This window comes from Sciurus vulgaris (assembly GCF_902686455.1).
Source record: "Sciurus vulgaris genome assembly, chromosome: 11".
NCBI classification, from domain to species: Eukaryota; Metazoa; Chordata; class Mammalia; order Rodentia; family Sciuridae; genus Sciurus; species Sciurus vulgaris.
The window spans coordinates 3,531,876-3,556,910 of record NC_136472.1 but is presented as its reverse complement, the minus strand read 5'-3'; the positions used below and the strand labels follow the sequence as shown (position 1 = coordinate 3,556,910).

Sequence of the window (25,035 nt, the reverse complement as noted above, 5' to 3'; positions counted from 1 at the left end):
GCTCAGCGCTGTGGGGACCCTGCCCAGGCTGACCAAGGGCAGAGCCCACTCCCCAAGACTCCCTTCCAACCTGGGCCCATTTGGGGAGCCAGTAACCTGGGCCTCTGCACACACCTAGGCAGGGACCCTCCACGGGCCAGGGCTGGGGCCAGGAGATGCTGGCTGGTGCCAGAGGACGCCGAGGGGCCGCAGAGGGCCATCCCAGCAGCCTCTCACCAGGCGCACCTCTGCCTGCCTGACCCTGGCACATACAACGGGCGGAATGACAACACGGTGTACACCAGCACACACAGCAGAATGCACACTCGCGACACGTTGCTCACGTTGACATGGATGCCCGTGCGCGTGCACACACTCCACACGCAGTGCTCCCTGCCCACGCACCCTCATGCATACCCACGGGGCACACGTGTGTGTCCACACTCCCAGTGCCCGTCACACTGTCCCCACACTCCCCGGCGGCTCGGTCCTCCCGGCTGCAGTCAGGTCCACTCTCCACCGGGCACATGTGTTCGGCCTCTGCAGGGCCTGGCAGCCCGGGCGGGCCTGCCCATCCTCATCCCACTGTGTGTGCCAGGCTACCCCATCCTTTTATGAGGGACCCCGGAAGGTGCAGGAAGGGGAGGACTGTGTCCGAGGCCCAGGGAGGCAGGTGCTGGAGGACAGCACCTTCTGGAAGGGCATACCCTCCTAGCTCGGAGTGAGCCACCTGTGTGAGTGGCTCTGTGCAGTGAGGACTGTCACTGTCCCCAGTGGGCACCTACCGCCGGGAGCGCGAAGAAGGAGATGGCGAAGACGGAGAAGCAGGAGGCGATGGTCTTCCCGACCCAGGTCTGGGGCACCTTGTCCCCGTAGCCAATAGTAGTGACTGTGACCTGCAGGCAGGGGCACAGTGGTCAGCGGCTGGTGGGCCTAGATCCTCGGGAGCATCCTCTGCCCAGCCCTGACCCACCACCCTGATGAACAGAGACCAGCAGCAGATCCGGACCCTGGGATGGTGTTGCCTTCTGCCACCACCCGGCTCGGCAAGAGGGCAGCGTGGTGTCAGTGTCCCCAGGCCCTGGAGGACACCGGCCCAGCAGAGATGCATAGGAGCTTGTTGTGGCCAGTGTGGGGCACATGGCCACAGGGCCACCCATAGGAGGCCTGGCTTCCCTGGCCTCTGCCTGTCCCTATCCCGAGGAGCCTGGCCCCTGGCCACCAACGTCGCCCTGGACAGACTCAGAGCTAGGCTGGGTGACGCGCCACTTCCTGCTGCCACCCAGGCCTCCAGATGTCTCATGTCTCCTCTTTTCTGAGAACAGGACGAGGCTTGAGCCTTCTCAGTGGGGAGCCTCCTTCCAGGGCATGTGGTGGGACAATAGAAGGAGGGCCGCTACCCCACCCAGGCTGGCCCTGCTGGCATCTGAGGTCTGCTACTGGGCCTCTGGTGCGGCTGGATGTGGCGTCCCGAGGGACACAGGAGCCCGTAGGGTAGGGTAGGCCCGTGCTGTAGGGTCACACCCGAGTCTGCCCAGACCCCTCCGGAAGTGGGCCCTGAACCTGCCGAGGTGGCCTGGTGCTCTGAGGCCTGGCTCACCTGGCAGGCACACACGCACATGCCCAGGCTTGGGACAGTTGGCCCTTACCCCTCGGGAGCAAGTGACAACCAGCCCTACTGACCCAGGCTGGCTTTCCCAGACAACCAGCCCTACTGACCCAGGCTGGCTTTCCCAGACAACCAGCCCTACTGACCCAGGCTGGCTTTCCCAGCCGGGAGCTCTACAGCAACCCCACTCGACCCCCTTCCCTGGATGCCTGTGTAGGGGCCAGGGAGGCCACTCAACAGGCGCCAGCTGTGACCACTCCAGCCCGAGCCCCTGGTGCAGAGCTGGGCAGGGATGCACATGGACACGCAGAAGCCCGGGGAATCCAGCAGCAGAGTGCTGGGACACAGGGCTGAGCTGTGCCAATAGCCTGTCAGGGTGTCTCCAGGTGCCCAGTGGCTTTGGGCAACGTGAGGTGATGTAATGATGGCGCCGGGGCCCGGCCCCGCCTGGGCTGCGTGCTTGGCCCGGCCAGGCTCTCGGGGAGGCCTGCCCACACCCTCGTCCTTCAGACACGCTCCCACCCGGAGAGCGCACGGGCAGCCGTTCCCCACGGGTCCTCTGGACAGACCCCTGGCCCTGTGCACTCGGGCACTCTTGGACACCGGGTGTCCGACGTGCCTCGGACCAGACGGTGCACGCCCGTGCGTGTGCACTCGCAGCTCGCCTGTGTGCCCTTGCACCCCTGAGCATGGCCCAGCCGCCCTCAAGTAGAAGCCAGGCCCCTGGGTGACTTCGGGGCTCAGGGGCCCTGCGGGTGTCCAGGGCAGGGCATCTGAGCCACCAATGGCCTTGCCTGTCTGCCCAGTCCAGACGCTTGCCGAGTCCTTGTCAAGGTATCAGAACCAGCCAGAAGGGCCAGCCCAGCCTGGATGGCCCCTGCAGGCCAGGGGCATGCGTGCCAGTGGACTCCTGTGTCTCTGACTCGACCTCCCAAGAGAATCTGCAGCCCTTCAGTGTACGTGCTGCTCTCAGTGCTGGACCAGCAGCCTCCTGGTCCTTCGGAACCCTGCAAGGGCCCCAGGCAGAGGCTCCCTGGGGCTGTCACCCCCTCTACTCAGCTCTGCCCTGCTCTGAGGGCACTTTCAGGAGCCACCCCAGGGGCAAAGCCAAGCCCCCCGACCCTGGGCACCCCCATGCTGCATGGGGTCAGAGAAGACAAGGTGTGTGGGCTGGTGGCGAGCAGCCTTGACGTGGCGGGCCCTGTTGGGACCTGTCCAGTCCCTATGCTGGGCAGCTTGGGCTGGGCTTGGGTGGGACACTGCGTCCTTCTCCCCTACCCCAGGGGTCTTTGGGGTCACAGGCTGCAGGCCAGCCCCACATGGTGAGGTGCCACCTGTCAGGCTCACCTGTGCGCCATCCCAGGCAGGAGGCAGATGCTACGTGTGTGGGCAGCAGCATGAGGGTCCGCCATCCTCCAGAGCCTGGCCACGTGGCGAGGGGTAGAAATGCACTTTCTCCCTTCAGTTACTTTGTTTGGGGAAAATATAGTAACTTCTCGTAAAATCACGTTCCGTGTAGAAACATAATGGGCCGACTGGCTGATCGTTATGGAGGTATTGAAGTTGCCCTTGGGTGTGTTAAGTACCAACAGGTACAACCCCTACACGCAGTTCTCTGTGGGAGCGTGAGGGGTCCTGGGAAAGTCAGAGCAGCTGCCACGCAGACACGGGCAGGCAGGCGCTGCCACCTTGGCACAGCGTTGAGGGGCTCCAGATGTTGTGCACTAGTGAACACCATGCTGATAACAGTCTTGCGTTGTTTAAAATATCTTTAAATTACTCATTGGTATTTTTAGCAAAACATTTTGATTTATTTAAAAAGTGTAAGTTAAGGCTAGACAACATCCGCCAGGCAGGTCAGGGGCTGGGACGCAGCCCGCACGGCTGCCTGCTCAGGCCCCTGGAGGCCTCGCTTCCTGGGTCCACACGGGACCCCGGGCTGGGCGGCCAGCAGGAGCCAAGGCCAGGAGGAAGACCGCAGAACCGTGACCCGGCGGGTGGGTGCACTGTGGAGGGCTCGCCTGTGGGCACAGTGCCCGGCCTCTTCCTCGTCCACTTGACGAGGGTCCCAGCTCTTCCCAGGAAGCTGCTGTCCCTGCAGAGCTGTTTGTTTTCCTGAATTCACAGACGCAAGCAGCTCAGGAATGGGCCATTTTACGGCCCTTGTGTCTGAGACTTGTCCCCAGTGGCCGACCGTCAGAACGGCAGATCTGCACGTCCCCTGGGCCAGCAAACCCAGGGAGACAGGACTCAGCCACTGCCGCTCCTTGCCAGCAGCACCAGGCCCCTCCTGCTCGGGCTCACAGACACACCATGCTGGTGACAGGCCGTGACAGCAAGCACCCTTGTCCTCCTGAGCAGCAGGGGCATGCTGGCCTTCCTCCTGCCCACATCCAGGGAGCACAGCAGCTCCTGGCCCTCCCTGGCTGTCCTGGGAAGCCAGCAATGCCAGTATTTCATTCTGTCTTCTCTGAAACAGTCACCTACGGAGAATGGGGGCCGCCCAGATACCCCAGGGCACGCCTGGTACCCAGGCTTTCTGTGTGTCATGGATTTAACTCTGATAGTTCCTGTAATTCAGTCCGTATCTTATTCTCATTCCACAGACAGGCCCAGAGAGGTTGGGTGAACTGCCCAAGGCCACACAGTACTTGGTGAATATGGGATGCGACCTCTCCATGTGGGTGCCACCCATGCCTGGCTGCTTCCTGCTTCCTCCTCTTCCTGTGCTTCCTCATGCTGGGTCTGTCTTCTTTGGACTGGAGAGTAGCTGGGAGGCTGTGCTGATAAGACTTCCAGGGGCTTTTCCTCACTGGCCTGAGCTGAACCCCATTCCCAAGAGGAAGTTAATTCTGTGCATCATCCTCATGGGCCTGCTGAGCCCACGTGTTAACCCCCAGGTACTGACCAGTGGGCAGCAAGTACAGGACGATGAGCCTGAATCATGGACTCCTATTCATCCTACGAAACCCGGCGGGGTCTGGAAGGGGCTGTCTGGCCGGAGTCCTGCCGACCTGGGGCTCTCACTGCTGGCTCCCGAGGCTCCACGTGGGGCCCAGGGCACAAAGCCCCTGGCCTGGCTTGGGCTGCACGCTGTCCCCACGGCACGCGAGGCGCTCCTGATGCCCCCAGGGCCCGAGGGCCCGCGTGGGTGTGGGCCTGCCTTGCCCAGGCTGCCGGCCCTGGCCGCCCTGGCTTGCTCCGCCAGCACTCAGCGCGGCCCAGGAGGCGGTGCTTCCCAGAACCCCAGGTGAAGGCGCAGGGCAGACGCAGGGGCGGGGTTCCAGCGTGTCCACCCGGAACTCTAAGCTCAGACACACAGGTCTGCAGGACCCGCAGCCACCGTCCTCAGAGACCCCCGGGCGCTGCACAGAGGCTGTCAGCAAGGCTGCCGCTCCCTGCACCCAGCCTTCAACACAAACAAACGCATTCTGTTCCAAGGCCATCGAAAAAAGTCGGAAAGTCTCCCCAGACACCGCGCCATCCAGCTCGGGCGCCACGCTCCGGGCCCAGGAGGCCTCCCGGAGGGAGGGAGGGGATGCTGCCTTGCCTGGCGGCTGTGGAAACTGAGGCCCAGTGAGGGGAAAGCCTCCCCACAGCCAACTGGACACCGCGTCTTGGGCTGAATCCCGTTTCCCCGCTCATGCCCGCCCGGCCCTCAGACTATGATCTTATCTGAAAATAGGATCTTCAAAGATGCACGGGGGTGAGGACCCCGTGGATGGGCTCTAAATCCACAGGACAGGAGAGACACACCAAAGATGATGCAGGAGGGGCTGGGGCCCAAGCCCCCACGGCAGGAGAGGCGAGGAGGAGCCGGGGCCCCGGGGGCTGCGGCCACCCTGCAGTCTGGGCTCTGCTGTGCAAGCTGCCCAGTGTGTGGGGCTCTGCGTGGCAGCCACAGGAAGCAGACCCGCCACAGCCGGGAGCAGCAAGACAGGCAGACCAACTCTGGGTCACTCCTGGGCTGAGTGGAGGGCACGAGGCACCCCATCTCCAAGGTCCACTGGGTGAGGGAGGCATACCGCTGCTTAGGCGGCCTCTGCGCCCAGACGCCTATCTTAGGGTCCTTGCTTTGTGTCTTTCCTGGGCTGTGGGGCCACGGGGAGCGGAGTCCAGGCCAGGCCTGCAGCAGACGCAGATTGGAAACGCCAGGCCTCTGAGAGGCTGCTCCCAGCTCAGTGCCTCGCCTGCTCCAGAAGGGGCCTCCAGAAGGTGCTGCCCTCCCTGGAGGATGAGGGAGCCAGGGCGCGGAAACAGGCTCAGGACCTAGCCACACGCTGGCACGCTGCGAAGCCCCTGCCGCCATCCTGGCCTGTGCTGCTCGTCTCTCTGTCCTCAGTGTGCCAGGAACATCACCCGTGACTCCAGCCCGGGGGCCTCTCCTGGCGGACAGCTGCAGGGGCAGCCGCTCGGTGAATGGAGCCATTTGCCCCCAAGCAGGGCAACAGGGGGCCTGGGCAGCCCAGGGTGCGTGGCCTGACGGGAACAATGGCTGGGCCAGGGTGCACAGTGGCCGAGGCGCAGGCTGCAGCTGACGGCTCAGGCAGGGGCACCGGTGCCAAGCCGGGCACAAAGGGGCCGTGTTCCCGGCCGGCGGGCGGATGTTTGCACAGGTGTGGGGGTGGGAGCCCGGCTCCGCTGCGGGCCGGGGGCCGGGGGCCAGGCTGGGGAGCAGCTCCAGCGGGCGGCTGGGAAGGCAGGCGAGGCAGCGCCAGGGCTGGGCACCACTCACCAGCCTCCCCGCAGGCAGTCACCCACTCGCTCCACTGCCCATCGCCTAGCAGGAAGCCTGCTCCATGCTCCTGCCCCCGCATGGGCCTGCCGTGTCCCCAGGGAGACAGGCCCCCTCCCCAACAGCAGCCTCCCTTCCTGGAGGCTGAGCCCGCCCGCCCAGACCTGCTCAGGCCTGCCACACCAGGGCCTTCAGAGACACAGGCCCCAGGAGGGCGGCAGAGGCTGAATCTGGGCCTGCCCCAGCCTGGGAGCTGTGTCAGCATGTTCGGCATGTCCTGGCCTTCCCTGAGCTGCCTGGCACCTTGGAAGCTTCTAGAACACACACTGACTCGGCTAATGTCAGGAGGCCCACCATGTGTCCATCCTCATGGGAGAGACAGAACCATGTGCCCACAGCCCGCATGAGCCCAGTGGCCTCCGTTCTACTGCAAGGCAGGAGCCCAAGAGTCTGTGAGCAAGGCCCTTCCTTCCTGGACACAGCTCCTGGGCACACAAGCCTGCGCTGACACAGGTCCTGCCCCACTCTGCCCCCAGGGCCTGTGCTGCTCCCCAAGGCTGTGGCCCACTTCTGCAGGGTGTACCCGCTCCTCTCCGCTGCCCAGTTCTGCCCAGGGCTGTCACCAGCCTGCCTTCTCCCTGGCCAGGCACGCCTGAGCTCAGCAGCCACAGCTTGAGCTCTGGCCCGAGAACAGTGGACATGGGGTCAGTCCCAGGCTCTGCACCTCCTCCCAGCCTGCCCAGGTGGGACAGCACCTCCTGGACCTCGGGGCCCTGGGGTGGAGGTGGATGGAGTTAGGACCCCAGCTGCGCTCCTGCCCCAAGCCTCTGCTGCCCTTGGAAACCATGTCCCTGCAGAAGCAGCCCTGGAGCCAGTCCACAATGCAGCCACCCACTCCTGGAGGGACACTGGTGGCCCAGATCACCCTCCCAAGTGCCTTGGCCAGTCGGACCCCTCAGACTGTTCAAAACACAAGTTTGTGATCACCCCGAAGGCCTGGGCCCTGCACCGCTGGCCTCAAGAACCAACCTGGGGACAGCACGTTCTGAACATGCAGAGGAGGAGCCCTGCCAACGGGGCCCCACGTCCCGTGCCGCCTCTGCCCAGGACACCCCGGTCCCCAAGGCCCCGACTTACCACCCCCCACCACAGGGCATCTGCGTAGCTGCCGAACTCGATGCGGCCAGACTCATTCACTGCGTCCTTTTCAGCCAGGTACACGAAGTAGGAGGAGAAGATGAGGCCCAGGAAGCCGATGTAGAGGGTGGTTATCAGCTCCTAGGCCAGCCACAGGGACAGTGTCAGCCCACGGCTCCTGGGATCCCCGGGCCAGGAGCCTTCGGTGAAAATGCTTCTGGCCGACATAAAAGGCAGCGAGGCTCTGCCTTGGCAGCAAGTTCCAGAATGCCAGGCCATGCCACAAGGACTCTGTGTGGTCCCCACTCAGGGATGAGGCTCCCTGGTTCCCGGCTCTCAGACGGTGGCCCAGGGGCCTGCCACCTGGGAGCAAGCTGGCTCACGCGGCTGCCATGGACTGACTAGTGCAGCCTCTGCCGACCAGCGACTGCCCACAACAGGGTGGAACCTCTGCGAGGTGAGGGGCACCCCATGTCCCTCAGAGCCTGGGCAGGCGCAGCCTCGGCCAGTCGGGATGGGCCCTGGGAAAGGGTGCTGGATCCAGAGCTGCCCTGTCATTAGGCTGCTCGCGATGAATTGCCTGGCTTCAGGCTTCTGAGCCTCACAGACAAGTGCTTTTCTCATCTTGCTTTCCTGTCTTTCATCTACCTAACAGTCCCTGGTCCCAGCTTGAAGGAAGGTGGCATTCGCCTCGCATTGGCCTGGCAGGCCTTGGGTGTGGGTGGAATGCCCCAGCAGGGCTTGGGCTGGGGACCACGCTGGGCCTTGTCCATGTAACCCGGCCCTGGGTTGCTTGACTGGGGCCCAGGGCCGAGACCCTGCACCTCACCCAAGTAGGCCACATCTTGTGTTTGAGTTAGACCACCCTAGTGACCGTTCTGCTGCCTCCATCTTGTCCGCAGCCTGTCCCCGCATCCCACTTGGACCACCCACCTGGCGGTGGATGAAGACCACGGAGCCCAGGAGCCTCCAGGTGCCTCCCTGGCGATCCACATGCAGCATTCTGAGGATCTGGAGGAAGCGGATACCCCTGGAGGGAGAAGATCAGGGCTGAGAGGACGACAGCTGTCCCAGCGCCTGCCCTGGATGGTGGGCAGAAGATGAGAAAGGTGGGCTTGCACTTCGTTTGGGACCTGTCACCTCCATGCAGATCCCCGCCCCAGCACAGCCCTCCAGAGCCGGCTTTGTCTGTTGACCCACCACAGGGTCAGGGCTGGGGTCAGTTGCACAGCTCCGGATTCCTCTGGTCCCCAGACTGCTTCTGGGGGAGGCCTAGGGTCACCCCGGTTTGCGGATGAGCGGCAGGTGGTCAGGCTACACCCAAGTCCCAGAAGCTAGAAGCACTGGTGTGGGCCTTGAACCCGAGGCTGCCTGAGGCCTCGGAACTCTGACCCCGGGCTGCCCCCGCACCCTGCCTGCTCCGTGGGCAGGGGTGAGACCACCCTGCCGAGGAGGAGGGACGCGGGGTGGCAGAGCAGTGGGCAGGGAGCCGCAGGGAGGGCGGGGCTTGTGTACCTGATGGCGGACGTGGCGAACACCTGCCCCTTGGAGCCCACGCAGAGGACCACCATGGAGGCGACCACCACGATGAGGTCTGTGGGAGAGCAGCCCCGTGTGACCTGGCAGCCGTGGGGCCTGCCGCCCACCCGCTCCTGGGGGAGGGCTCGCCGCTCAGGCAGGACGCAGCCTGGTGATTGGGACCAGGACTGACCCAGGTGGGCCTGCTGGAGTTGGGGGCCCGACTGGACCCCTGGCCCTGCCAGAGTTAGGCCCGCGATGAGGCCTGCAGGGGCCAGAGCAGACAGAGCCTCAGGCCCGGATGTCAGGCCACCGCAGGTGACCACAGCACCACCACGCCACGCCCAGGAGGGCTCCGGGAAGCCCTGAAAGGCCAGACCTCACGAGCAGCCTAGTGTGGTACTGCTCCAGGCGGGGTGGCCACCCAGCTGGCCGTGGTGTGCTGCCTGTCGCAGGCAGGCAGGGTAGCTGGGGGGCTCAGTCCTTGGAGGACGCTGGGGTAGTTGTGATTGGGGTCCCTTCTGGGGGAAGTGTCTGTGGGGGGCGTGACTCACCAATGATGGAAATGGGCTTGCGGGCGAAGCGCAGCCGGCCCCACAGGCCCACGTACTTGCTGCGGCAGCCTGCAGACCAGAGGCGCACCACATACTCTGTCCCAAAGAATACCACCAGCACGATCTCCTGCAGAGGGCGGGGAGGGGGCAGGTGGGCTCGCGGCACAGACTGGCCCTGCAGACTGGCCAGCGAGCGGGTTCCCACACCAGGGTCTTCCCCAGAGGACACCCTGAGCAGGCCTCGCCCCTGTCTGCAGGACACCCACCTGGAGGAACCAAAGGTCTGAGCCCAGGGCCACAACAGTGGGCCCCAGCAGAGCTGCTGGTCTTCAGACCAGGCCCTGCTGAGCCAGGGCTGGGGCAGCTCTGTGCCAGGCGCCCTCACCTGGCCACGCCGTGGCTTGGGCCTGTGTTCTGCAGTCAGGACTAATTTAAGCCACGGATGCCCCAGAACCAGGCCTGCATCCCGAGTGGGGGTGGAGCGCATCTGCCCTTGTGGGACTGTCCCCTCTCAGCTCACCTACTGCCACACCAGGGTTGCAGCAGCCGCCTCTCGTGGCCTTCACTGGGCCTGCACGCAGGGCCCAGGGTGGGGCTGGGAGCAGGGGCCGGTACGGCCCCATGAGCTCTGAAGTTGGGTGCTCTGGGCAGTGGGCGGGCAAGCTCAGGACACAGGCCAACCCCTGGGTCATGGTGGCTGGGCGGATGACAGGTGTGGAGGAGTGGTGCAGGGTGGATGAGTGCAGAGGCAGACGGATGAAGAAGGCACGCAACCAGGGCGGAGGATGTCGGGCTGTCGGGGGTCCCATGCCAGACAGGACCCCAGAGGTGATGCTGAGGCTGCCCAGCTCTCAGAGCCCCCACCCCGCTGCCCCTCCTCACAGCCCCAGCATGTCACCTCTAGGTGCAGCCTGGGGACCTGTCGCCTGCACAGCCTCCGGAGGGGAAGGCCCCGGCTGGCTCGCCCCAAGTGGCTGGTGGCAGCTCGCAGCCTGAGAGCTGCCAGGTTCCCACCACCAGGCCACTGTCACAGGAACCAGGGTGTTGGAAGTGAGGGGCCCCCTCCCTTGTTCCCCGCTGGCTGCTCAGGACTGACCCTCAGACTGGGACCAGCAGGCAGCCCTGGGCATCCCACTCTGGGGTCCCTGATGCCTGCTAGCTGCCCTCCCCTCCCACAAGCCCAGCAGGCCCCGGGCCTCACGTCCCAGCTGTACGGTGGACAGAGGCAGCACCGCTGGGTGACGTGAGGGCTGAATGCCAGTGTGCACGTGGCATGACCAGTGCAGGCATGTGGCCACCTGGACGGTACACCCAGCTCCCAGGCCCCGCGTGGAGAAGGGGAGCGCACAAAGCCACAAAGCCAGTGCACTTTGCTCCCAGGCCTGCTCCCAGCTGGCGCCCTGCCTGGCCTCCCTGGGAGCCCAGCACAGGAGGGACTTCTGCCGCGACTGGGTGAGCCTGGCTGCTCTGCCTCACACCACTGGCCTGCCAGGGAGTCCCTGAGGAAAGTGGCTGGACGCTGCCATTGCTGGCTCCCAAGTGCCATTAATCAGGACAGAGTCACATTCACACCATCCCGCCTGTGTTTGGGGCAAGCTCAGTGGACAACGGGAGACGATTTTGAAAAGTTTAGCACCTTCCTCTTGCAAAAAAGTATTTGGGGTGTGATGTGGAATCTTGGGGATACGCATGCAGGAGGGGGTGGCCCAGTGGAGAGCAGGGGGTGCTGGCACCCACAGGCTTGGTGGCTTCCCCCAGGGCTGTGGTCCCAACTGCCCTCAGCTCCTGGGAACTGGGGCTTTGGCGGAGCGATGCTGAGCCCACCTGGGTAGGTCTGTCCCCTGTCCAGGCCCGGGAGCAGAGCCTGCCCTGGTCAGCACTCTACGCACATCTGCTGAGTAAGTGGGGGAGGAAGGGGCTGGTGGACCAGCACAGGGGAGCCCAGCAGCAGGGACGTGGCCCAGCGAGGGAGAACCTGGCTCTGTGGGGACCTGGGTGTGGTGCAGTGTCTTCGTCCAACACAGCACCAAGCTCCCGGTGGCTGTGACTTCATGGGAGATGGCTTCCCTGACCACTGGTGGCCCTGGTAGGAAGCAAAAGCACCCCACAGGCCACGGGCCTCCAGCCAGCTGCGGGCCCAGCCTGCCAGCTGACTGGCCGCATGGTAGGGTTTCCTCGTATTGAAGCACGTCTTTATATTTAAACACCTCCCTCAGCATCCTAAGCAGACTGAAGTGCTAGGGTTCACCTTGAAGTGATGGCTTTTGGGTGGCTCTGGAGAGCAGGCCACCCCTCTGGAGGGGCCGGGGGCAGGAGTGGGGGAATGACCCAGACCCCAGTCCCCGCTGGCTTGGGGAAGGGTGCAGGAGCCAGCCTGCCACCACCCAGGAGGGCCCCCTTGCTAGGGCCAAATTCGGTGCAGCCCTGCCGCCAGCTGAGAAGGGGCTGAGGAAGATAGCCCGTCCAAGGCCAGAGACCGCCAGAACCACGTCTGCTGAGAGATCCTGTGATCTCCACAATGACCTAGGCAGACGGGCTGGCCCTGGGCCAAGGCCAGCTAGGGGAGGTCAGCCCAGGGCAGCCGTCAGAGCGTAGTGACCCCAGCCATGCTCCAGCCTGGGTATGCTCTGCTCTGGGAGGGGTGGGCCCGAGGCTCTCCTGCAGCTCAGGCCACAGCACGGCCATGAGGCTGCACTCAGATCCCAGGTCTGTCCCAGGAAACTGCTGTCTGGCCTTCTCCCACACCTCCCCACTGTCCTCTAGGGCCAGTCTGCAGGCTGCCACCCGGGTGTGTCTTGGCCTTGTCCCCGCCTCAAGCCTCCCCACTCGCCCTGGGCACCCTGTGCACTCCAGGGGCCCTAGGTCCTGAGTTCTGCATGTGGGATGCCCTCCCCACTTCACTGTGCCTGCCTTCCACCCTCCAGTCCCTGCCCTTCTCAGGCCACCTGGTCCCCAACACCTCTGGGCGGCCCACCCACCACACCTGCAGAACCACCCCCAGCACACCACTGGTAAGAGCAGCCCTAGAGGCCTCCCCTGAGGGTGCCCAGCTTCTCAGCCCTCCCAGAGGGCCTCTCAGGGAGACCCAGGTGCCACCTGCAAGACCAGAGTCAAGGTGCTGGGCCCAGGGCAAGGAGCACCACCCGAGTGCTGTCCCACAGATGAGGAGGCCGTCCTTGGGCTAGGAGCCAGGGTCTCTGGTGAGACCACAGTCAGAATAAAGGACAGCAGACGCCCCTCACCCTGGCCGCTGTCACTCAGACCAGAGCGCGTGTGCCTCCTGGGACACGTCTGCACACCGACAAGAGAGCCTTGGCTTTCCACTCCTGCCCCTGCAGTAGGGCCTGCTGTGCCTGTTCTCCAGGGAGAAAAGCCCTGCTGGGGGCTTCGGGGTCACCTGCCTGGCAAGCAAGGTGAGGCCTGTGGCCCATGCAGGGTCCACCAGGTGGGATGGAGTGTGGTCATCCTCAGGGTTGGAAGTGGGCCTTGGGGGGTGAGGTCAGTCCCCACCACAGATACGACCTAGGGGTGCGGGGGTCTGGGAGCAGACCGGGGAGAAGGGGGACAGGCCAGTGGCTGGTGGTCTCCAGCAACAGAAACCCAGATATAAGAGGAGGCAGCCTGGGAGGGAGTGGTGACCCAGAGACACTAGAGTCAACAGCAGCCACCCTGGCAAGTCATCAAGTGACACTGGGAAACACAGGGAGTCCAGGCTGGGCTGGGATGAGGGCTGAGGGCCCTAGGAGCTGCAGGCACTGTGGCCCCAGGACCCCAGCGCCCTCCTTCCTGCAGGGCCGGAGAAGGGAGCCAGGCCACAAGCCCCAGCAGAGCCCTCCAGGCCCCAGGTGCCCCTGGAGCAAGGGCACGGAGGCCAGCAGATCTCCTGGCACTGACCCTCCATGCTCAGCTGTGGGCTCCTCTGACCAGGTCTGAATACAGTTGGCTCGGGGTCCCCCACCCAACAAGACCCCGTGAGCCCACGAGTGTGGACCCACACTCCAGGCCCCTTGCCGCTTCCTGCATGTGGCTGTTGAAAGCTGCCTCCAGGAGGCATTGTGCGGCTTCGATGAGAAAACACAACCAACAACTCAAATCTAAAACAGCCAAGGACCTGACCGTTCTGTGGAGATCCACAGGCGGCCACGGCTCACTGGAGGATGCTCAGTGTCGCCAGCACCGGGAACGGCAGGCAGAAACACCCTGAGGGGTGCCCACCTGCAGCCAGCGTGGCCACCCCAGAAGGAGTGTCGGGCTGCCAGGTGGGGACACGGACAGGTGGACTTGGCATCTGCTCGCTTCTGCTGCCATTCAGAACTGCTCTAGAAAGTTCTCCGTTCTTTGTTTTTTTGGTCAACTGAGAATCCCACTTCTGGGTATACACCCAGAAGAATAGAAAGCGCGGTTGAGGAGCTGTTGGTGTGGCCACAGCCACGCCCCATTGACCCAAAGGGGAGCAGAAGGACACGCAGATGCAGGACAGGACAGGGATTCGCCCTGGGGACACTGCTCGGGCAGGGGGCACAGCGTGGAGGACGAGCAGTATGTGCCTAGTCACGAGACCCCTGTCACCAGGCAGGAGGGAGCAGGGCCTGGAGGGCTGGCAGTGCTCGGCGGCAGAGTCCCAGTCTGGGAAGACGAGGACATTCTGGCTGCACCAGGGGGAATGTGCCTGCACCCTGGACCATGTTCCCGACCACGGTCAAGATGGGACCGTGTCATGTGGACCTTGTTACAGTTTAAACAGAAGCAGACGCTGGGGTCCCCTGTGGGTGACAGGAGCCCTCTGGAGTCAGACCCAGGTTTGTGCGGCTCTGTGGCCTGGCAGCTCTCTTGGGTTGGGTGTCCTGTGGGCATCCAGGCTGCCAGTGACCACAGTCTGCCATGCCTGGACTGTGGCCCCAGAGAGTCCCACATAGCTGTTCTTAGCCTCTGGCGGGATGGCCGGGGCTCAGCAATGAGCACCACGTGCCCAGGTCATGTCCTCTCACTGCTGACAGGAGGGGACACCGAGAACACACAGCCAGGAGATGGTGGTGCAGATAAGCATCCTCAGGCACCTTCTAAGACAAGTGAATGGCACCTGGAGACACTGGTGACAGGGACACAGGAAGGCAGTCACCTTCCCCGGGCCCTCCACTCAGGGTATAGAAATCACCTGACGGACACAGGGAGGGGTGCCAGTGGGCGAGGGGAGGAGGGACAGAGCCGAGTCACCAAGGCGGCAGCGGGGCCCGGGGCGTGAGGGGCCAGCGGCAGTGCGAGCCACAGTGCCCAGGTCCCAGGGCCCAGGAAGGGTTGGGGAAGCAGGGCTTATCTAAGCCTCATCTCCTTAGTGCCCAGTGGGGAAAGTCAGCACCGTACGGTCATCTGGACCCCCTGCAGGATGAAGGTTGCCACGGCCACTGTCTGGGTTTGTCTATTATCAGCTGCAGGATCGCATCGCTGGGGCGTTTTCCCAGGACTGGGGTGCTCTGCAGCCCTGCCTGCCAGCTCTGGGTCTAGACGTGCAAGGAGAGTCCTGCAGGCTGCTGGCACGCAGACGGCAGTGAGGTGGCCTGCAGGGGGGCCGGCCCAGGTTGGCCATGCTCCGGCCCCTCCGCGAGGGACAATGAAGGAAGCTCACCATGGGTGCTCGCCACAGCTGTTTTAGTATCTGATGCCACCGTAATGTTGTTGTAATTAAATATTAATTTTAAACAAGGCTAGAAGATGAACTACTGAGTATTAAGGCCCGAGCTTTGTGGAGGGGCTGCGATCAGGGCAGGAAGGCTCACAGAGCCAGGGTCGAGCAAGAGAAGGCACGGCTAGCCTTCCTGGAGGCCCTGTGGAGGCCAAACAGGGAAGACTCAGGGAAGCAGGCCTGGGAGACCCTGTACTGGAGCTCCTGGCACCGGCCAGGTGTGCTCTGGGGTCCAGGGGTCAGGGTGTTACCCTCCTAAGCCAGGGCTTCAATATGGGGAGGTAGTGGTTCCCGCGGCAGGGACCAGCCAGCGGGCTTTGGAGCCAGCTGTTCCAACTCCATGTGGGCCCTGTAAGCCACAGCGGAGCCAGCCTCGGCGTCCCTGGGAGGGTCAGCTGGCCAGGGCGCGATGCAGGCATGCAGGCTGCTCAAAGCGCCCTTTGTCCCGGGGCCTGCCTGTGGCCAGCTGCTCCCAGCCGCCAGCCTATGTGGAGAGCTGGTGGGCCCCCGGGTGACATGTGCTGGGCACAGCTGGAGCCCTCCAGCCATGCTCACCACCCACCCTGGGGAGCACCTCCCCCACTTCCCCCACCTCCTGCCGACCAGCCCTGGCCTGGGGCAGGTGCCACGGCCCTCCTGTCTGGACTCTGAGCAGGCGGCAGAGGACAGCAGGGACAGTGCAGTGGGACAGCTAAGACCCTAGGGAGAAAGACCCTGCATCTTCCTGTCAAGTGCCCTCTGGTCGTGAGCGCGGCCTGGAGCCAGGCCCGAGGAATCTCCTGTGGCTCAGCACTTCCTCTGGGCCCCACTGACCGAACCTGCAGCCCACAGCACGGAGGGTCAGCCTCCACATCCTGCCTGAGGCCCTGGGCACCCGGGTAGCCTGAAACAGACCAGCTTTCTTGGAAGGCAGGGCATACAGGCCCTGCTGCCCTGGGGATCCCAGCAGGGCAAGGAAGAGACCCCTGAGAAGCAGCACAGCACCCCCAGGGAGCCAGCCGCTGACCTGGTTGGCCACTCGAGTACCTGCAGGAGTCTGCAAGACAGTGGTGGAGGCTGGACCCCTTCTGGGAGAAGGGGACAACAAGCCCCACCGTGGGCCTCCCTGAAGAGTGGGCCCTGGACACCCCCAGCCATGGATCAGCAGCTGCTCTGCAGCCCCACCCATTAGGGCAGTCCAGATCTCGGGGTGACCCTGGGCAGCACAGAGCCACTCTTCCCCGAGAACCAGCCCCACCTGCCAGCTGTCCAGGCGGCCATTCTCCATACTGAGCAGGAGAGGCCACAAGGCTTGCTTGGTCACCATGGGGACGGGTGTTCCCATGCACCGGGTGGCCGGGTTGCGAGTGTGTGACAGCTGTCGTCTGGCCCTCTCCCGGCTCCACTTCGGCAGGTGGCACAAGGCCCATGTCCACTGCGGCTGTCATGGAGCATGTGAGGCCAAAGCCATGGGCAGCCCTGTAGGGCTAGATGTGTCCCTGCCTCATGTTCCACACCCATGCAGCCCCAGGGATGCTGGCTCCAGGTCTCCCTGTCTCTCCGTCTGGCCGAGTGGGAGCTGTGTCCAAAGATGTCACTACACCCTCCAGGCCAAGAGGCCATCCCAGCAGAGCTTGGAGGTCCCAGCCAGAAGACAGCCCTGGAGAGCGACAGGGTAGTTTTGCTGCCCAAGGGATGCCCCGAGGAAACCGCCTGTGGCCAGCTCGAGCTGTGCTCCATCCTCCCCGTCTGTAGTTCTGGGAGCAACTACAAACCCTTAACATGTCACATTCATGCACCGCAGACGGGTCTGAGCAGGAGGCAGCTGGGGCGGCCCGCTGTGTGCACAGTGTGGGGGCATCTCTGGGCAGAGAGGGATGAGGGCAAGACAAGGCTCGGACCACACCCGTGGGCCCGGCACATTGCTGGGCCAAGTCCTTCCCAGGACCCCAGGCTGCTGGGCCCAGCCTCCTCAATAAAGGCTGCCCACCCCTGTGGGGAGGAGAGGGCCCCCCTTCTCCGCCTGGTGTTCTCGAGGTCAGGAGGTAGACGTGGCTCAGCCACCAGGCACACCTGATGGGGAGGGGGAGGCAGATGGTGCCGAGAAGAACCCCCAGGCCAGTCCACGTGAGCCCTGCTCAGAACTGGACCGGCAGCAGAGACTGTGTGACCTCCACACCCGGCAAAACCAGTCGAGCCCCGGCCGGCAGAGGGTGGGCCACAGGAGGCTGGCGAGGGGCTCGTGTGACCCGGGGTGCGCACCTCACGGTGCTGTTTGATGAGGGAGGCGCGTCCTCTGGAGCTGCCCACAGCACGGAGCCCAGCGTGGGGCAGGGGCCAGGCGCCCCAACCTGCCTGGCCCAGGGCATAGCCGCCTCCCCACGTCCGCTGCATGCCCATCTGTGGTTGTCTAGGACACCTCTGTCCAACCACAGGACATGTCAGTTGGCTTTTTTCTTCAATAGTCTAACAAGTTATTTATAATTGTATCGGGTTTTTTAACTTCTTTAATTTGTTGTCTGTGACAGGAGAATGCACATCCATTTCGATAGGTCTTACATAAATGGAGGGTCATCTCCCATCTTTCTGATTGTACATGTTGCGGGATCCCATCCGTCCTGCAGTCACCCAGGTACGTGAGGTGAGGATGTCTGCTTCACTCTGCTATCATTCCTGCCTCCACACCCCTTCCCTCCCTTGCTCCCCTCTACCTAGTGTAAAGGAACTCTGTTCTTCTCCACCTCCACCTTACTGTGAATTAGCTTCCACAAATCAGAGAAAACATTCAGTCTCTGTTTTTGGGGGTTTGGCTTATTTCACTTAGCAAATGGCATAATTTCATTCTTCTTTAAAGCTGAGTAATATTCCATTGTATATATGTACCACCTTTATCCATTTATTGAAGGGCATCCACGTTGGTTCTGCGGTTTAGCTGTGGTGAACTGAGCTGCTATGAACATCGATGTGGCTGTGTCACTGTAGTAAGATGATCTTAAGTCAAGTGGTGGTTCCCTTCCACTTTTTCTGGATTTTGATCAGAGAATTTGTTCAGTTAAATTTCAGTGTTTAAAAAAAAAAAAAGTTAAAAAATAATCTCAGTGTTTTGAGATGTATCAAGGTTTTTAAACAACTTAACAAATTGTTTCAAAAGGAAACAAAACATCTCCATTATTAGGATCCAGAAAGAGATCTGGTTTGAAAACACGTCCTGACACTCTTCGCCACTCCTCCCCAGAACCTGGGCCTCGGGACCAGGAGGTGGCCGCCAAGGATGTGGGGGACAGTCTCCTGGCACTCTGTCCTTGGAACGCTTGGTTCTGGAACAGAGCTCTGAGCCTGGCAGCTGCAGAACGGCCCCAGGAAGAGGGACTTCGTGCCAGCCCTGCCCAGCACCTCAGGAGGGAGCTTCCCACCCACGGGAGCCCTCAGGAGGGAGCTTCCCACCCACGGGAGCCGCGCAGGGCAGGGGCAGGCTGCCCAAGCCCAGCTGGGCTGTGAGCTGGTGAACGGAGCCCCAGTGGCTCTTCGGAGGGGCTAGAGTCATGAGTGTGGGCCCCACGGCTGGATCACAGAACCGGTTTCCAGTTTACTATTAGAGCAGGAGAGTGCTTGGATCCCAGCATCAGGCCTCTGTCCTTACTTTGCACCTGCGACAATCGTTCTCCAAGAGGGACGTTGAGATCTCCCGTGTGACCACGCTCGCTCGACCTGCTTCTCCTTCCACAGTGGTTTGGTTTCACGTGGCTTATGCTGTTAGTTGCCTTGACATTTATGGCTTGGTCCCCCCATAAGTGGTGCTGTCTATCATCCATGCTGGTCATATCTGGGCTTCACTGTTGATAATAATGTCCTTCCTGGTTTGTTTTGTCCCTTGTTTAAAATAAAAACCAGGGAGGTGTGTAGCTCAGTGACAGAGTATTTGCCTCGGACATGCAGGGCCCTGGATTTGATTCCCAGCACTGTAAACCAGAAACAAACAATGCATATCCTCTGACAGTCCTCTGTCTTTTGAGGAGGAATTTGGGACATTTATATTTAGAGTACAGTTGGGTACATTTGATTCTTTTCCTTTTCACACTTGTGGTTTTGCCTGTTTCGTCCTCCCTCTCCTTACAGGTGCTTAGTTGATGGACACATTGCCGTTCCCTCCGTATCTCATGAATGTGGACGCTCACTGCACTCTTGGATCCCACTATTGCTTTGTGGAACTGCACAAGTGCTTATCTGAAGCCATTTCCACTCTAGTGATTTCCCTGAGGCTTTCCTCAGGGAAGAGAAGACCTCGTGAGACTTCTTTCTCCCTGGCCTTCACCCTCATCACTCTGTGGGGAACAGAGCCATCGCCAGCACCACCAGATAGCGAGGCAGGCCAGAGGGTCTCTGTCTGATGTGGAGGCACAAAGGTCAGCAGAGAAAGTGTTTGTGAGCATGTGGGTGCATGCTGGCCAACTTCCTCTACGTGGGCAGGCAGCCTGGCCACCCTGAGGTATGTGGCTTCCTCTGCTGGTCCCCAGGTTCGAGCCTCTTCAGACCCCAGCGCGAGCTCAGGTGCCGTCCCCAGTGGTGCCTCGGGGTGGGACCGACTTGGATAGGGCCATTGCAGATGTGCCAGGTAAGATGAGGTGGCATGGCGTGGGTCACCTGGAGCAGCAGGGGCCCAGCCCGAGAGGACTGGTCAGGCACACAGGGAGAGTGAGCTGGCTGAGGGCCAGCCAAGACCGCAGCAGCCACCAGCCATGCTCTCCCTCAGCCTGGGCGGGAACCTCATGTTGATGCCCGATCCTGTACTTCTGGCCTGCTAGGGGCTCCAGGTTGTCACCCAAGCCAGGCCAGACAGTGGACAAGAGTCCCTGAAGACATCCAGGCCTCAGGGTCAGAAGTGCCTCTCCTGGGAGGGGTCCCGTTGCCTTGGGGTGGGCACGCTTGCTCCTTGTGGGGCTGTTGCTTGCCACTTCCCAACACCAGGAAACCCCTGGGCTCTGAGGATGGACTCAAGCGTCTAGAGCCTCCCAGGCCGAGGACCAGCAGAGCAGAGGCCTGGGTGTGGAAGGGCTGCCTGGAGCCCCCAGCTGCCTCCGCGCAGCAGCCCTGAGTCGCAGCTGGGGCCTCTGCACGTCAGAGCGGCCCCTGCCAGCCACCCTGCCACTTGTGGTGGGGAAGCACGGGCCCATGACCAGCTGCGCCAGACTGTGGACACCGTGAGCCACCAGCCAGCTCAGCACCTGTGTGAGGCAGGTCCTCCCCTCCCTGGCAGGTGCTTCCCTCCTCCAGCCACCAAACGGGGACTTGCTTTCAGGCCGCTGCTGATGCCTCCTAACCCCAGGGAGGCCCCACGCGCCGTGGCTCCCTTAGGTGGGCTGGGATGGGAAAGGAGGTCTTACAGGAGCCCACTTTTCTAAAAGGTGCCCGGCTAAGACTCCCCAGAGGCTCGGGGGGAACAACCTGTGGCTGCAGTGCATGTTGTGCACCCTGTCCCTTCAGCAGAGGCCACGGCACCCTGCCCAGCTCCCTATATGTCAGGGGCCTGCAGAGCCCGCGCTGGGCCAGCTGCGCTGGGTTGGCGGGCGCACGCCGCCCGCTCATCGGTCACTGCTGCTGTGTGCCTTGCTCGTTCTGCAGATCTAGAGATTTTAATGACAGGCGGTGAATTTAAACAGTTTTTTTTTTCCCCTTTCAGGAATGTTTTAAGGGATTGAGAGGAAATTGTGCACGGATTTTGCTGTTTTAAGAGCTAATATGTGAACAACTTCAGAAGGACGATGTTGTTTTAGGGCTGCAGTTTACACAGTCAGTGGGACACACAAAAGCAGGCTTGTCATGGATTCTGGGGCCTGTCTCCTTGAATTTCATTCCCTGGGGAAGTGGCAGCCTTCCAGGGGAGCAGAACTGGAAGAGAGCAGCAAGGCTGACCCCTGTGCCCTCTTCCCTGGCTCCCACCATGTCCTGAGCAGGATGGCTGGAGAGGGATGTCACGCTGGACAGCCAGCAGCAGGCGGGGTGGGGAAGGGCCTGGAGCAGCTCTGGGGCCAAAGCCCACCCAGCCGAGGCCTCTCTGGGGCTCCTGGGGTGGGTGCCCCTGCAGAGGGCTGCATTCTGACTCTGGAAGGCCACACAGCCCCTACACTGCTCAGGAAGGTCCCCCAAGATGGTTGTTCCCAGCCACATTTGGGCTGGGAAGCCTGCTCCTTGGGGACAAAGACGTAGTCGAGAAGAGACAGACAACCCGAGAGCCTTGCTCACTGACTGTAGTGAGAACTTGCCACCCAGAGACGCAGGCCCGAGGCCTCACGGTTCCACCAACACCAAAGGAAGACGCCACCATGCTTCCAAGCTCTTCCCGAAATGGTGGCGCAGCAGACGCTTCCCAGCTCACTCTGATACCTCACTCTGATGCATGGCCAGAAGCAGGTGGGCAAGCAAAACAAGCGCCACCCCATAGGGCACAGGGGCGCACGGCCCCCGGGCCTCAGCAGATCTGTGCACCGCACTGTGCCCCAAGCATCGGACCGTGTGGGCCCAGTGAGGGAGGCAGAGCTTCACCCTGAAAATCAGTCGGTGATTTTCCCTGGGTTCCCAAAGAAGAGGGGAGAGGACGGCGACCATCTTCCCAGGGCAGAGGCCTCTGACAAAATCTAACAGCGTCCTTGTGGTTCTCTGTTCCCAGCAAAGGAGGAAGAAAAGGAATGTAGCCTGGTAAACAGCACCTGCAGAAGCCCCACAGCTCACACCACTCCCACGGAAGGAGCAGTGCTCGCCCCTCTGCGCCAGGAACAGGACAGGGACATCTGCTCTCTGCTCACCGCTGAGAGTGGGGTGGGAGGCCTAGCCTGTGCTGTCAGGGAAAAGCAAGAAATAAAAAGCATATGGATTGGAAAGGAAAAAATAAGACTTAACTTTATTTGGGACAACATGATCGTCTCCATAGAAAATCCTAAAGAATCTACAAAAAACAAACAAAAACAAATGAACAAAAATCCTTCTAGAACTAATTAGGTTAGCAAAGACACAGGACACAAGGTCAATATAAAAAAATCAGCTGTGCTTCTGCATCCTGGCAGCAAACGGTCCAAAAACGAAATGGAGGAAGCGGCATCATCGAAGCCACTTCACAAGCATAAAGCACTTAGTAACATATCTAGCAAGTTCTGTGCCCTGGGTCGCAAACAATGCGTGGAGAGAGGCTGTAGGTTCACAGTCAAAAGACTGGAACACCCAGGCCCGTGCACACCGGGCAAGGCCGGGGAGGATTCCAGCAGGGGCTGTGTGCTTTGTTTTTTGATAGAAACCAATGGCTGATTGCAAGATTTACATGAGCATGTGAAGGTCTGGCAGGCATCACACTTCTGAAAATGAGCAAACTTGGAGGATTAACAGGACCTGATTTCAAGGCTTAGTATAAAAGTCACAGTAATCAGGACAGGGCTTTGCTGGCAGAACAGATCACAAAGTCCAGAAATCGGACCCACACATGGCCAACTGATTTCCATCAAAGGTGCCAAAGTAATTCCATGGAAAGAAAGTCACTGGGACGTCGGGGTCACCACCTGCAGAAGACTTGACCCCGATCCGTGCCTGTCACCGTGCATAAGACTGAGCTTGGAATGAGTCGCAGATCTAAACAAGAAATGTGAAACTATAGGATCTTTACAGAAAACAGGAGAAAAGGCTTTGTAACCTTGGATCAGGCAAATAGTTCTTAGAACACAAAAAACATGAACCTTACAGGGGGAAAAAGAAAAGTCTTGATGAATTGGACATCATCAAAATTAAAAACTGCTGCTCGTTTGGAAGGTCCTGTTGGGAGAGCGCAGAGATGAAGACCGGGAGGAGATGTGCACAAACCGCAGCTCTACAAGACTCGCACCTACGCTCAGGCCCGCTCTCCCGGCCCGACCCTGCAGCAGCCCCGGGGCCAAGGTCCGCGGAAGGCCGGGTGCCCATCAGACCCTGGGTCGGGGGACCCCCAGGAGGGCGGGGCTCGAGCTGCAGACAACACCGAGTGCTGGGGAGCCCGCCACCATGGCGCCCATAGCCGCCGCGCAGGCCGTTTGGCAGTTTCTTGGGACGGGAAGCGGCCTGGCCGTGGGATCCAACAGCCCCGCTCCCAGGCCCCGGCCCAAGAGGAATGAAGACATGATTCCTGCAGGTCCTGAGCACATCCGTGCAGCCCTCTCGACAGCTGAACGGGACCGGCTCAAGTGTCCATCCGCCTGTGAACGGATAAACAAACTGAGGTACACTTTATCCTTTCCAAACAAAAGGAAACAACTACTGAACGCAGACGGTGACACAGAGGAGCCCCACACACGCCGTGCCAAGTGATGGAAGCCAGGCTCGGTGCTTGCTGCGGATTCCAACCCCATGACGCCGGGAGGCCGCAGAGCCCACGCCGCCTGTTCCCTGGTGCTGGGCGCCCCCGGGCGACGGCCCTGCGCGCTGGGCTTCGGGGGCTGACAGCTGCACATTGCCAGACCCCTGGAACTGGACACCTGAAGAGGGGAGGGTTGTTTGTCCTCAAAACCCCAACAGACCTGAGCCCCAACAAGAAGGGACCAAAGTCACGAGACCCCCCAGGAGACTCGTGTGCCCCGATCGTTTCTTAGAGTTGTCAGAGGGTGATGAGCAGTTGGAGATCTGGGTTTGGGAGATTAGGAAACAGAAAACCAAAAAGTAACCGGACACACTGAGGCCCCTGTCTCCCCAGGTCCCTTCCAGAAGCCCCTGACCGCCCACTGGAGAGCCCCGGAGCTGCCCTCCTGCCTGTTCTAGGACTCACGAGGGGCGCCGGCTTGTGCCCCCAGGCCCATCCCAGCCACTGACCAGGCAAGTGTGTCCCTGGCCTCCATGGGGGTGGCAGCCGCTCGGCCCTGTCACTTCCAGCCCCCAGGCGCCACTGCTCAGGTGACTCCTGTAGTGAGCCTCGTCCACCTCCTGGCACCAGACCTCTAACCCACAGCCCTGGGGAGGGGCGCCCGGGGAGGGGGCACAGACGCCGGGGCCTGAAGGGCTCCAGCCACCGAGGATGGCTCTTCCCCCGAGAAGACACCACCACCGGCCAGCGGGTCCCTCCTGTGGGACTGAACTGCCGACAGGAAGGCAGCCCAGAGACAGTGAGGGTACAGGGATGACAGGGTGGAGGCTCGGCCTCACTGCCGGAGTGACGTCCGCGCCCCAGCCTGATGTCCCTGGCCCTTGACATACGACGCTGGTCGACCTCGACTCCAAGTCATCACCGAGGACGGGGACGACAGCACAGCCAGTCAGCCTGGCTGGGTGGGCCCGACGTGGTTCCAGCTCGGAGGCCTGTCCTCCCGGGTCCGCTCCCCTCCCGAGGTCCCCAGGCACCCTGCCTGCTAGGCATCAAGCCGGGCACTGCCCAAGCTGTGGCCCAGACACTTGTGGGCCACTCCTGGCCACTGCCCCCAGGTCAGGCCCAGTGGCTGTGGTGCCTCCGAGTCCTTAGCCTCTCTGCCTCCCCGTGACATCCCATTCCACCCACAGCGGCTTGGAGGGTCACCTGGTGAGGGGGACGTGTCCTCCTCCACGGGGTCGTGCTGGGGGTGGGGTGCCGGTGGGAGATGGCGCCCGCTCCTCCAGAGCCGCCCCCAGGCGCCTGCGGAAAGGCCAGGCAGGGCACAGCCGTCCGTGTCCCCGTCCCAGGTGCCCTGCCAGGGAGACGGCCTTCCTGCTGTGCCGTGGGGCAGCTCAGGAGACGCCCGGGCTTGGGGCTGCTGCAGATTTCACCAGCTGGACCCGCCTCCGCCACGACCCCAGCGAGCAGCACTTCACTGCTGTTGGGAGTTTTCATGGCACCCAAGGGCATAGAGGTCACCTGGCTGATTCT

The 25,035-nt window shown here is 62.0% G+C and overlaps 1 protein-coding gene and 1 long non-coding RNA gene across 4 annotated transcripts in view; one reads left to right on the top strand and one right to left on the bottom strand.

The window, feature by feature from the left end:
- The window catches only part of LOC306640619, a 98,731-nt gene extending 75,691 nt beyond the window's left edge, over positions 1–23,040 (top strand). The window contains exons 2-4 of one of the 2 annotated variants that reach the window (XR_013757828.1): positions 8,363–8,569; positions 19,308–19,803; positions 20,869–23,040. This is a non-coding gene — a long non-coding RNA (uncharacterized lncRNA). Of the gene's footprint in view, positions 1–8,362; positions 8,570–19,307; positions 20,249–20,868 lie in introns of those variants that run through there. The other variant, XR_013757829.1, reaches the window with a different exon arrangement.
- Positions 1–25,035, bottom strand: part of KCNQ1 (potassium voltage-gated channel subfamily Q member 1) — a 321,727-nt gene that overhangs the window by 202,256 nt on the left and 94,436 nt on the right. For both annotated transcript variants that reach the window (XM_079104939.1, XM_079104940.1), the window contains exons 3-7: positions 9,533–9,659; positions 8,976–9,054; positions 8,394–8,490; positions 7,461–7,601; positions 765–875 (exon numbers count right to left, since the gene is read on the bottom strand). In XM_079104939.1, coding sequence (XP_078961065.1) covers positions 765–875; positions 7,461–7,601; positions 8,394–8,490; positions 8,976–9,054; positions 9,533–9,659 — 555 coding nt within the window. The remainder of the gene's footprint in view (positions 1–764; positions 876–7,460; positions 7,602–8,393; positions 8,491–8,975; positions 9,055–9,532; positions 9,660–25,035) is intronic.